The sequence below is a fragment of the Neoarius graeffei genome, chromosome 5 (assembly GCF_027579695.1).
Source record: "Neoarius graeffei isolate fNeoGra1 chromosome 5, fNeoGra1.pri, whole genome shotgun sequence".
NCBI classification, from domain to species: Eukaryota; Metazoa; Chordata; class Actinopteri; order Siluriformes; family Ariidae; genus Neoarius; species Neoarius graeffei.
This window is the reverse complement of record NC_083573.1, coordinates 48,608,904-48,621,030: the sequence shown is the minus strand read 5'-3', so window position 1 is coordinate 48,621,030 and position 12,127 is coordinate 48,608,904. Positions and strand designations below refer to the sequence as shown.

Genomic DNA, 12,127 nt, shown 5'->3' with positions numbered 1-12,127 from the left:
TTTGCGCAGAAGCTGCGCAATCAGTAGATCAGAATGCGCACATTAAATTTTGCGCGGCTTCAGCGCGGGCGCGCGGCTTTCTGATTTGCTGTTTTCTTCTCGTGCTTGTACTTCCTGTGTTTCGTGGACTGTGGCGGCATTTGCTTATATGCAGAATTTGCTTTGATGAAGTTGTGGTCGGACGCTCCAACGCCCCCCCTTGGGAAAGGAAGGTCGGATCTGTGTGATTCAGCCGTGGAGAGGGCGGCATCCGCCAAAAGGCGCGCCGTTTGCATCCCTGTAATAATTCCAATTCTAGAATTTTAAACTCATAGGTTAACCGACTTTAACCAGCTAATGAGGCTTGGTGGTCGGTCAAGATTTTTTTTTAGTTTTCGTCATCCCTAGTACAGAGATCAACTCAGTTGTACATCATACCTGTGATACCACAGGAAGATCTTCTCTGCAGTCACTCTCATGTTTGGCACAGCCTACAGTCAAAAAAAGTGATCCAGGGCATAAATGAAATAACATTTTACTGAGAGACACATGAGCTGTAATATAATTTGATAATTCTACAATAAACCTGAATATCAAATCACCAACATATTTAAGTAGAGAAATTATACCTGATGATTTGTTGAGACGAGCTCTTTTCGTATTGCTGAAACTACCTTGTCTGCTGCTGCTTCTTTTTCTTTTCGCCATCTCAAGCTCCTCAGAAGATGGTTTACAGTCTTCTTCATCAGAAGAGCCTTAACAGGGTCAGAGGACAGATGCATGATTACATGTGTAGTACAGCCAATGAGAAATGATTACATCACAGTAACGTTTGGTAGATTAATAAACACTTGATACCAAGTCTCTCAGAATCAGCATTGTTATCCTCGTCATTGAGATCATCAAGCCTGGGCTCTGTTCTGTCCTCTCTGTCTTTGTTACTGTTGGCACTGGTGCGAGGCCGACAACCTCCTTTGCTCTTAGCTGCAGCTGTGGCTGCCTTCACGAGAGCAATCCAATCCTGCTTCATACACATAACAGGTCATGGCAAAGATTAACAGCTGTTAGTACAAAAAGTACAATCAGAACACATTAAAAAAAGACATGTTATTAGTCCACTTTAAAAATGTTCCACTAACTTTATGAAGAAAAACTGTACGTTTACTCAAATTATACAAATCAATAAATTGTATAATAGCAGTGAAGTGCATAAAAGCATGCAGTTACAGGCCAGGAGCTTCGGGTAATGATCACGTCAACCATGAGAATGGGTTAAAACATTAATTGATTAAAAAATAATAATAATAAATGTGATCAGTGATTTTGACCATGACATGATTGTTGGTGCCATATGGGCTGGTTTGAGTATTTTATAACTGCTGATCTTGGATTTTCACACACACGACAGTCTCTAGAGTTTACTCAGAATGGAGCAAGGGGGGGGGGGGGGGGGGGGGAAACCAATGAGCAGCAGTTCTGCAGATGGATACGCCTTCTTGATGAGAGGGGGGTCCAGCCATTTTCTATCAACTGGTTTGAGTTGACAGAAAGACTACAGTAACTCAGATAACCACTCTGTACTATTGTGGTGAGGAGAAAAGCATCTCAAAATGCACAACGCTTTGAAACTTTGATGCAAATGGGCTACAGCAGCAGAAGACCACATCTGGTTCCACTTCGGTCAACCAAGAACAGAAAGCTGAGCCTGTAGTAGGCACAGGCTCACCAATACTGTTTTAAAAAAAAAAAACCACTAGATAGAACTCTACGCCAACAGCGTCGATGGGGATGCCTCCGCTTGATAGACTACACACCTTATTAAGTTGTGATTTGGGGATGGACATTTGACCTCACAGTAATCCTGACCTGGTGAAATTACTTGTATTAGCCTTGGAGATACTGTGTTCACAAGGTTTTCGGACAGACATTTGACCTCACAGTGACCTTGACCTTAGACCTTTTGATCTCAAAATCTAATCAGTTCATGTTTGTCCTAAAGTGCACAAATGGTGAAGGTTTGGTGAAATTCCTTTCATTAGCCTTTGAGATATCGTGTTCACAAGGTTTCGGGACGGACACACGCACGGACAGACGGACAACCCGAAAACATAATGCCTCCTGCACCTTGCGGAGGCATAAAAACACCCCACCCACACACCACTTAACCTGGTCTGATGAATCTCAGTTTCTACAGAGGCACACAGATAGTAGGGTTAGAATTTGGTACCAACAGCAGGAATCCATGGACTCAACCAGCCTTGTTTCAACAGTCCAGGCTGGTGGGGTTGGTATAGTGGTGTGGGGAATGTTTTCTTGGCACACTTTGGGCCTGTTAATACCAATCATCACTTGAATGCCACAGCCTATTTGTGTATTGTTCCTGATCATGTGCATCCCTTCATGGCCATAATTTACCATCTTCTAATGGCTACTTCCAGCATGATAATGCACCATGTCACAAAACAGAAGTCGTCTCAAACTGGTTTCATGAACAGGACATTGAGTTCCGTGTTCTTCAGTGACCTTCCCAGGTCACTGGATCTGAATCCAGTAGAATGCCTTTGGGATGTGGTAGAACAGGAGATTCACAGCATGAAGGTGCACCTGAAAAATTGTGCAGGAATTGTGTGACAAAATCATGTCAACATGGACCAGAATCTCAAAGGAATGTTTCCAACATCTTGTGGAATCCATGTCATGAAGAATTGAGGCAGTTTTGATAACAAAAGGAGGGAGGCCCTACCCCAGTATTACTATAGTGTTCTTAATGAAGTGCTCAGTGAATGAATAAAAAGATACTGCAACACCAGCAATATCTCAGAAAAAAGTGTCCTGTGCCATAATTTATAACTGCATTGATATTACATCATTTCCCCAGCCCTAGGGTCAACTTTAGATAAAAGCATAAAACATACACTGAACATTATTTTCACTGTCAAAACAGTTACACTCTCCCCTCCAAAAAATATTTTAGGTAACAGAGCAAATCTAACAAATGATGTGAAAAGGAATAAAATCACAAGTGGAACAACAACAAAATAATGACAAAAATAAGTAAGTATCGATTTAGAACAACATCCAGCCCACAGTGGAAGCGCCACAGGCAGAACATGCGGAAGCAGAAGAGGGGTAAGCGCGGAGGTATCCGGGCTAGGCTAGTGGCTATCCCTCACCAGCTGGCTATCCCTTCAATCACTCTGGTCCAGCGAGCGTACGTTGGCAACAAGCTGGATTATGTCCGCCTTCTCCGCTCATCTTTTAAGTCTGTGAGTGAGTGTTGTGTCCTCGTGTTTGTGGAAACATGGCTTAACGACAGCATCCCGGACTGTGCCATTCAGCTAGCCCGGCTAACATGCTACCGGTCAGACAGAGCGCTAGTCGGGGGGGACTCACGGTGGAGGACTCTGTGTTTACATCAGTGATGCCTGGTGCCGCGATGCTGTTGTGGTCTGCAAACACTGCTCACCAATGGTGGAGTTTATAATTATTAAGTGCCGGCCATTCTACCTGCCAAGGGAATTTACAGCCATATTGCTGGTAGCATTATACGTCCCTCCTGACTCCAATAACAACAGGAGTGAAGCACTGAATGAACTCCATCAGCACATCAGTGAGCAGCAGACAGCCCACCCAGATGCTTTCCTCATCCTGGCTGGGGATTTCAAATCATGCAAACCCCAAGAGCATGTTTCCAAAACTCTATGGACATATCAACTTTCCCACACGTGGAAACAATACTCTGGACAATGTTTACACCATGCATAAAGACGCCTACAAAGCCCTACTCCTCCCCCACCTTGGGGCCTCAGATCACTCCACTGTTATGCTAATGCCAGCATACAGGCCGCTGGTTAAAGTCACCAAACCAGCTACAAAGCAGATACATGTGTGGCCAGAGGGGTCCTCAGAGGCACTCCAGGACTGTTTTTCCACCACTGACTGGAGCATGTTCAGACAGGCGGCCACCTACATCATCACAGATCTCCAGGAGTACACGGAGACCGTCACTGCCTACATGAGGAAGTGCATGGATGACGTTACAGTCACCAGGACCATCTCCATTCGGGCCAATCAGAAGCCATGGCTGACAGGGGAAGTCCACAGGCTCCTGTGGGCTCGGAACGCCGCCTTCAGCGCTGGGGACGAGGTGGGCCTGAGGACAGCTAGGGCCAACCTGTCATGAGGCATCAGGGTGGCCAAGAGACAGTATTCCAGGTACATTGCTGACTATTTCAACGACAGCAGAGACACCAGGAACCTGTGGCGGGGGATTCAGACCATCACAGACTACAAGCCCTCGCCGCAGACCTGTGACTATTCCATGTCTCTGATGAATCAGTTGAACGACTACTTCGCTCTCTTTGAGGCAGACAACAGCACCACGGCACAGAAGACCCCACCACCTCCCGGCGACCAGGTGTTGACGCTGTCCCCAGAGAGCGTGAGGAGAGCTCTCAGGATGACAAACGCACAAAAAGCCCCAGGTCCTGATAACATTCCTGGTCGTGTCCTGAGAGACTGTGCCAAGGAGCTCACAGATGTCTTTACAGACATCTTCAACATCTCATTGAGCCAGGCTGTTATCCCCACATGCCTCAAAGCCACCACAATCATCCCGGTCCCGAAGAAGCTGTCTCCCTCCTGCTTCAATGACTACCGCCCTGTCGCACTCACTCCCATCCTCATGAAGTGCTTCGAACGGCTAGTCATGTGGCATATCAAGTCTGGCCTCCCCCCCGCCCTGGACCCTTTCCAGTTTGCATATCAGTCCAACCGTTCAACCGATGACGCCATCCCCACTGCCCTCCACTCAGCCCTCACCCACCTGGAGACAAAAGACTCGTACGTCAGAATGCTGTTCATAGACTTTAGCTCAGCATTCAGCACAATCATTCCTCAGCAGCTCATTCATAAACTGGACTAGCTGGGACTCAACACCTCCCTATGCAACTGACAGGGAGACCACAGGCTGTACGGGTCGGCAGCAACTCCTCCAGCACCATCACATTGAACACGGGGGGCCCCCCCAAGGATGTGTGCTAAGCCCCCTCCTCTTCAGTCTGCTGACCCACAACTGCACACCAACATCCAACTCTAATCTCTTCATTAAGTTTGCGGATGACACAACTGTGGTGGGTCTCATCAACAATGGTGATGAGACAATCTACAGGAGTGAGGTGAGCCGCTTGGCCATGTGGTGCAAGGACAACAATCTCTGCCTGAACGTGGAGAAGACGGAGATTGTTGTGGACTTCAGGAGAGCGCACACCCAGCATGCTCCACTATCTATCGACGGTGCTGCAGTGGAGAGGGTGAGCAGCACCAAGTTTCTGGGTGTGCACATCTCTGAAGACCTGTCCTGGAGCAACAACACCACATCACTGGCCAAAAAAGCCCAACAGAGTCTGTACTTCCTCCGCAAACTGAGGAGAGCAAGAATCCCAGCCCCCATCATGCACACTTTCTACAGAGGCACCATCGAGAACATCCTGACCAGCTGCATCACCGTGTGGTACGGCGCCTGCACCGTGTCCTGCTGCAAGACTCTGCAGCGCATCATGAGAGCAGCTGAGAGGATCATTGGTGTCTCTCTCCCTTCTCTAATGGATATTTATAACTCCCGCCTCGCCCGCAAAGCCATCAGAATTGCAGGTGACCCCACCCACCCATCTCACAACCTCTTCAGTCTGCTGCCGTCGGGGAGGAGACTGTGGAGTCTCCGGGCCAAAACCAGCAGGCTCAAGAACAGTTTCTTTCACCAGGCGGTCAGGAGGCTCAACTCCCTCCCTGTTCTGCCCCTCCCACAGATTCTGCTTGCGCACGCACGCACACACAAAGTGCATCTCAAAAAATTAGAATATTGTGAAAAAGTTCAATATTTCCCATCAGTTATTTAAGAAAGTGAAAATGTTATATATTACAGAATCATTACACAAACTAAAATGTTTCAAGCATTTTTCTATTTTAATTTTAATCAGTATGGCATACAGTACAAAAACATTAGAAAAAAACCCATCTCAAAATATTGGAATATTTCATTTCAAGTTTGAGTAAAACAGTATGAACACAGTGTATCTCTCGGTCTAGTTCAGTACACACAACCACAATCATGGGGAAGACTGCTGACTTGACTGTTGTCCAGAAGATGATCACTGATGCCCTCCACAAGGAGGGTAAGCCACAAAAGGTCATTGCTGAAAAGGGTGGCTGGAAAAGGCGCACAAGCAACAGGGATGGCCGCAGTCTTGAGAGGATTGTCAATTAAAGTTGATTCAAGAACTTGGGAGAGCTTCACAAGGAGTGGACTGAGGCTGGTGTCAGTGTATCAAGACCCATCACAAACAGACATCTTCAAGAAAGGGGATACAACTTTCGCATTCCTAATATCAAGCTACTCCTGAGCCAGAGACAATATCAGAAGTGTCTTATCTGGGCTAAGGAGAGAAAGAAATGGACTGTGGCTCAATGGTCCAAAGTCCTCTTTTCAGATGAAAGTACATTTTGCGTTTAATTTGGAAATCACGGTTCTAGAGTCTGGAGGAAGAGTGGAGAGGCACAGAATCCAAGGTGTTTGAAGCCCAGTGTGAAGTTTCCACAGTCTATGGTGATTTGGGGTGCCATGTCATCTGCTGGTGTTGGTCCACTGTATTTTATCAAGTCCAAAGTCAACACAGCCATCTACCAGGAGATTTTAGAGCACTTCATGCTTCCATCTGCTGACGAGCTTTTTGGAGATGCTGATTTCCTTTTCCAGCAGGACTTAGCACCTACCCACAGTGCCAAAACTACTACCAAATGGTTTGCTGACCATGATATTACTGTGTTTGATTGGCCAGCCAACTTGCCTGACCTGAACCCCATAGAGAATCTATGGGGTATTGTCAAGAGGAAGATGGGAAACACCCGACCCAAAAATACAGATACGCTGAAGGCCACTATCAAAGCAACCTGGGCTTCAATAACACCTCAGTAGTGCCACAGACTGATCACCTCCATGCCACACCGCATCGATACAGTAATTCATGGTAAAGGAGCCCCAACCAAGTATTGAGTGTATAAATGAATATACTTTTCAGAAGTTGGACATTTCTGTATTGTAAATCCTTTTTTGATTGATTTTAGGGAATATTCTAATAATTTGAGATACTGGATTTCTGATTTTCATGAGCTATAAGCCATAATCATCAAAATTAAAACAAAAAAGACTTTAAATATTTCACTTTACATGTAATGAATATAGAATATATGAAAGTTTACCTTTTTGAATTAAATTATGAAAAAAAGGAACTTTTTCATGGTATTCTAATTTTTTGAGATGCACTAGTATGTATATAGCACCAATTTACGTATATATATATATATATATATATATATATATATATATATATATATATATATATATATATGAGAGAGTGTTTATGTCTAGTTCTTTATACTGTTTATATTGTTTGTTTATGAGTGTTTAGTCTATGTCTAGTTCTTATCTAGAGTGTTTATACTGTTGATATTGTTTGTTTTTTCAATTATTCTATTTTTATTTATTACATTGCCTGTTTGCACCGTGGGTCAGAGAGGACTGAAATTTCATCTGTGCTGTATGTCGAGCATGTATAGCATATTTGACAATAAAGTTGACTTGACTTGAAGAGGAAAAGCATTTTAGATACAAGGCTACCTGGACTGCTTTTTGGAGTCATCACATAATACATTAAATGATGTGATACATTTTGAAAAAGGAGTGATGGAAGGTAAAGCTAAGATTTCCAGGTCATAGTAAAAACTTTATTAATTTATCAGCTTTAGCATTTAGCAACATAAAGGCAAGTCCTTGAAAATGATTACAAGGAGTCAAGGAAAGGTGTTGCCTTGAATACAGGATATAATGAAGGAACCTCTCTATGAAACCATTTTGATATGGATGCCTTAAAAAGTCTCTTACTTGTCCTTTGGCATCCTCTGGCATGGATTTTATATGTATTCGTTTCACACAGCGAATCACCCCATCATAAAACTGGACTGTGTAGGTTCCTGTAAATAAAGACATTACCAGGCAGGATCTAGTAAATTTATTTAATAAAGGCAATATGAGACAAATGAAAAGGACACTTGCCTTCTTTGTTGACACTTTCAATCTTGGCAGGATAGTAGCGACAATCTGTCCATCGGGCAAGAACTTCTTCACCATCTTTCAATTCCTGTAACTGAAGCAGACATGCATGACAAATTAACGAAACCGCTTTATTATTCTGTTTGTCACATATGAGAAACATTTGCAAGTTTTTAACAAGATCAACTTTTTTTGGAAAAAAAGTTTGAAAGCTATGAAATCTGATGAAGGTAAAAACAGAAACAGCAGAAACAGTTCGGATTATGTAAATTCTAGTTCTTATTACAACTCAACACCAAACAGTATCCATAATATCTAACATTATAACAGATTATATAGGGTGTTTCAAAAAAATTTGATATCATTTCACAATCTAATGACTTGGCCAATTCTCATTCAATTGACCTCAAATTTTAACAGCATGTATGGAAACAGGTCAAAATTTTATGTTTTTAACCTTTTTAGGTATAAAAATGCCATTCACTGGAAAAGGTGTTGTGTATTAGAGTATGCTTGAACACCGTCGAACAAGACTGTGCAGCATGCATTTATGAGAGAATTCTCTAAAAATGCACCAACTGCAATGCAGGTTTGGACACGGCACAAAAAGTTCAAAGAGGAAGGCTGTGTCTGTGTCTCAGGCAGCGTGCATATTGAAAATTTGTGAAATGGTTCATGGAATCCGCATACCTTTGAATTTCTCATTCAAATTTTGAGGAATAAATCTTGTATTGCTCAACATTAAGCCTGTTCACTTTCATTTGCCTAGACTATGTAGTTTCTGGGATATTTACATCTCAGATAATATCAAATTTTTTGAAATACCCTGTATATTAGACTGATCGTAGGTGCAGACTAATCTAATTCTAGATGGTGACAATTTTATCAAACAATTGCCATCAGTAATATTTAACAGATACATTAAAAAAAACTGAAAAAGGTAAACCACCTGATTATACAAGTACGTCAGCCATCACTAACAGACCCTGCTGACTTGTTAGCAGAATATGGAATAACTTGTGGCCTGTACTTAGAGAACTAGCGTTTTCACCAGCCAGCTCTAACATTATGAAATCAATGTAATGACATATGAAATGGGATATTTAAACAAATCACTGCAGCCTCAATATTTGTTTCTACAATTATGTACAACCCCAATTCCAAGTTGGGATGCTGTGTAGAATGTAAATATAAAACAGAAAGCAATGATTTGCATATATTCAACCATAATACACGGACAAGATATTTAAATGTTCAAACTGATAGACATTGTTTTTGTAAATATACACTCACTCTAAATTTGATGCCTGCAACACGTTCCAAAAAAGTTGGGGCAGGGTCATGTTTACTCCTGTTTTACATCAACTGGGATAATTTGGAACTGAGGACACTAATTGTTGAAGTTTTGAACATGAAATTCATTCCCATTCTTGCTTGAAATATGACTTCAGTTGCTCAACATTCCAGGGTATCCACTGTTGCATTTTGCACGTCATAAATGCACCAGACACGCATCAATGTAAGACAGGCAGGCCAGTTTAGCACCTGCACTCTTTTACTATGAAGCCATGCCGTTGTAACATGTGCAGAATGTGGGCTGGCATTGTCTTGCTGGAATGTCCCCAAAAAGATGTTGTAATATGTTGGTAGCAGCAATATGCTGTTCCAAAACCTGTATATACCTTTCAGCATTAATTGGGCCTTCACAGACGTGCAAGTTACCCATGCCATGTGCACTAACACACCCCCATACCATCACAGATGCTGGATTTTAAACTTTGTGCTGGTAACAACCTGGCTGGTCCTTTTCCTCTTTAGCCTGGAAGACACAACATCCATGATTCCCAAAAACAATTTGAAATGTGGACTCATCAGACTGCAGCACACTTTTTCACTTTGCGTCAATCCAACTCAGATGAGCTCAGGTCCAGAGAATTCAGCAGCGTTTCTGGATGTTGTTGATATATGGCTTTCACTTGGCATGGTAGATGCAGGGATGAACTTTGTTTACCGACAATGGTTTTGCAAACTGTTTCCAAGCCCATGGAGTAAATGTTATTTATACAGTCATGGCCATTTATAATGCAGTGCTGTCTGAGGGATAGGTCATCACTGGCTTCAAGGTTGGTTTCTGACCTTGCTCATTACGTGTAGATTTTTCTCAGGATTCTCTGAATCTTCTCATATTATGGCTCGTCAATGGTCATATCCCAAAATTCCTTGCAATTGAACATTGAGAAACTGTTCTTAAACTATTGGACTATTTGACACAGTTTTTCTGAACATGAACCTCGCACCAGCCTTGCTTGTGAACAACTGAGCCTTTCCAATTACCAATGAACTTGTTTACCTGTAGAATGTAAGCCAGTAGCCTAGCCTAACAATAAGCAATACTGGACAATGTGCAATATCTTTCCTGCTTCCCCCCCACACGCACACTTACCCTAACCCCACTTCCCCCCTCCCCATATCTTATTCTTTTATATTTGTATATGTAAATACTTAATTTATTTTAATTTATCTAGAAGTTTCTCTCTATTTCTATTTCCCCTCCCAAAGGGATCAATAAAGTTTTATCTAATCCAACGTATTCCACAAATACACCACCATAGGCAGCACGGTGGTGTAGTGGTTAGCGCTGTCGCCTCACAGCAAGAAGGTTCTGGGTTCGAACCCAGCGGCTGGCGAGGGCCTTTCTGTGTGGAGTTTGCATGTTCTCCCCGTGTCTGCGTTGAGTTTCCTCCGGGTGCTCCGGTTTCCCCCACAGTCCAAAGACATGTGGTTAGGTTAATATGGGACGGCCTTGGGCTGAGGTGCCCCTGAGCGAAGCACCTAACTCCCAACTGCTCCCGGGCGCTGTTAGCACGGCTGCCCACTGCTCTGGGTATGTGTGCACGCTCATTGCTCGTGTGTGCGCGCGCATGTGTGTTCACTGCTTCAGATGGGTTAAATGCAGAAAGCAAATTTCACAAGTGTGTGATGAATAAAGTTGTGCTTTCTTTCTTTTAAATCTCCTAGTCTTTTGCTGCTTCTGTCCCAATTTTTTTTGGAACATGTTGCAGAGATGAAATTCAGAATGAGTTTATATTTACAAAAAACAAAAGTTTCAGTTTGAACATTAAATATCTTGTCTTGGTACTGTATTCAATTTGATACAGGTCGAAAAGGATTCGCAAATCATTGCATTTGCTTTTTATTTATATTTTACTCAGTGTCAAAACTTTTTTGGAATCAGGGATGTAGTTGATGGAGGGGGGAAACCCAAACAGTGATGAGACAAGCAGTTATTAGAAAGCCAGATCTGGGCAGATCGGCAGTTGATGCGTGTACTTGTCTCTGTTGTGGCAAGTCTTTTTGGTCCTCTGTGTTCTCTGTACTTCCAGGAAGCTCACGCAGGCGAGATGATCTCATCTCACCGAGTCTCTCCTGGTAGAAATGTTTGCAAAGAAAAAAAAAAAATTTCAATTACCAATCTCATTAACAAATGGTTAATGAGATTAAGGAACATATTTTCATCTACATAATTAAATGGTCATTCAAGTCCTCCAATTACTATCCAAACTCCTAAATTTCCAAAAGCATCAAGTTTTCACAAGAACGTTCTTTGTCACTGTCCTGCACATTTTGGTTAATGGAAACTAATAACCACGGCCAGGCCACTGGTAGAAACAAAAACACAACTGCAGGCTGGTTGCAAGCAAAAAACCAACAAGACCAAGTCAGTTGCTCCAGTTAGGTTTTGCTAGTCAACCAGCATGGTCACTGAATTCATCTTTTGTCTAAGCTGCAGTGCCTTGCAAAAGTATTCATCCCCCTTGGTGTTTGTCCTGTTTTGTTGCATTACAAGCTGGAATTAAAATGGAGTTTTGGAGGGTTAGCACCATTTGATTTACACAACATGGCGACCACTTTAAAGGTGAAAATTGTTGTTTTATTGTGACACAAAAAATAATTAATTAAGATGGAAAAAAAAAAAAATCTGGAGTGTGCATAAGTATTCCCCCCTTTTGTATGAAACCCCTAAATAAGAGCTGGCCCAAC

At 42.6% G+C, this 12,127-nt stretch overlaps 1 protein-coding gene across 6 annotated transcripts in view; it reads right to left on the bottom strand.

Moving 5' to 3' along the window:
- The window catches only part of phf20l1 (PHD finger protein 20 like 1), a 39,003-nt gene that overhangs the window by 23,708 nt on the left and 3,168 nt on the right, over window positions 1-12,127 (bottom strand). For 4 of the 6 annotated variants that reach the window (XM_060921877.1, XM_060921882.1, XM_060921879.1 and 1 more), the window contains exons 4-9: window positions 11,417-11,512; window positions 8,090-8,180; window positions 7,919-8,007; window positions 838-1,003; window positions 609-734; window positions 418-470 (exon numbers count right to left, since the gene is read on the bottom strand). In XM_060921877.1, coding sequence (XP_060777860.1) covers window positions 418-470; window positions 609-734; window positions 838-1,003; window positions 7,919-8,007; window positions 8,090-8,180; window positions 11,417-11,512 — 621 coding nt within the window. The remainder of the gene's footprint in view (window positions 1-417; window positions 471-608; window positions 735-837; window positions 1,004-7,918; window positions 8,008-8,089; window positions 8,181-11,416; window positions 11,513-12,127) is intronic. The other 2 variants (XM_060921880.1, XM_060921878.1) reach the window with 2 other exon arrangements.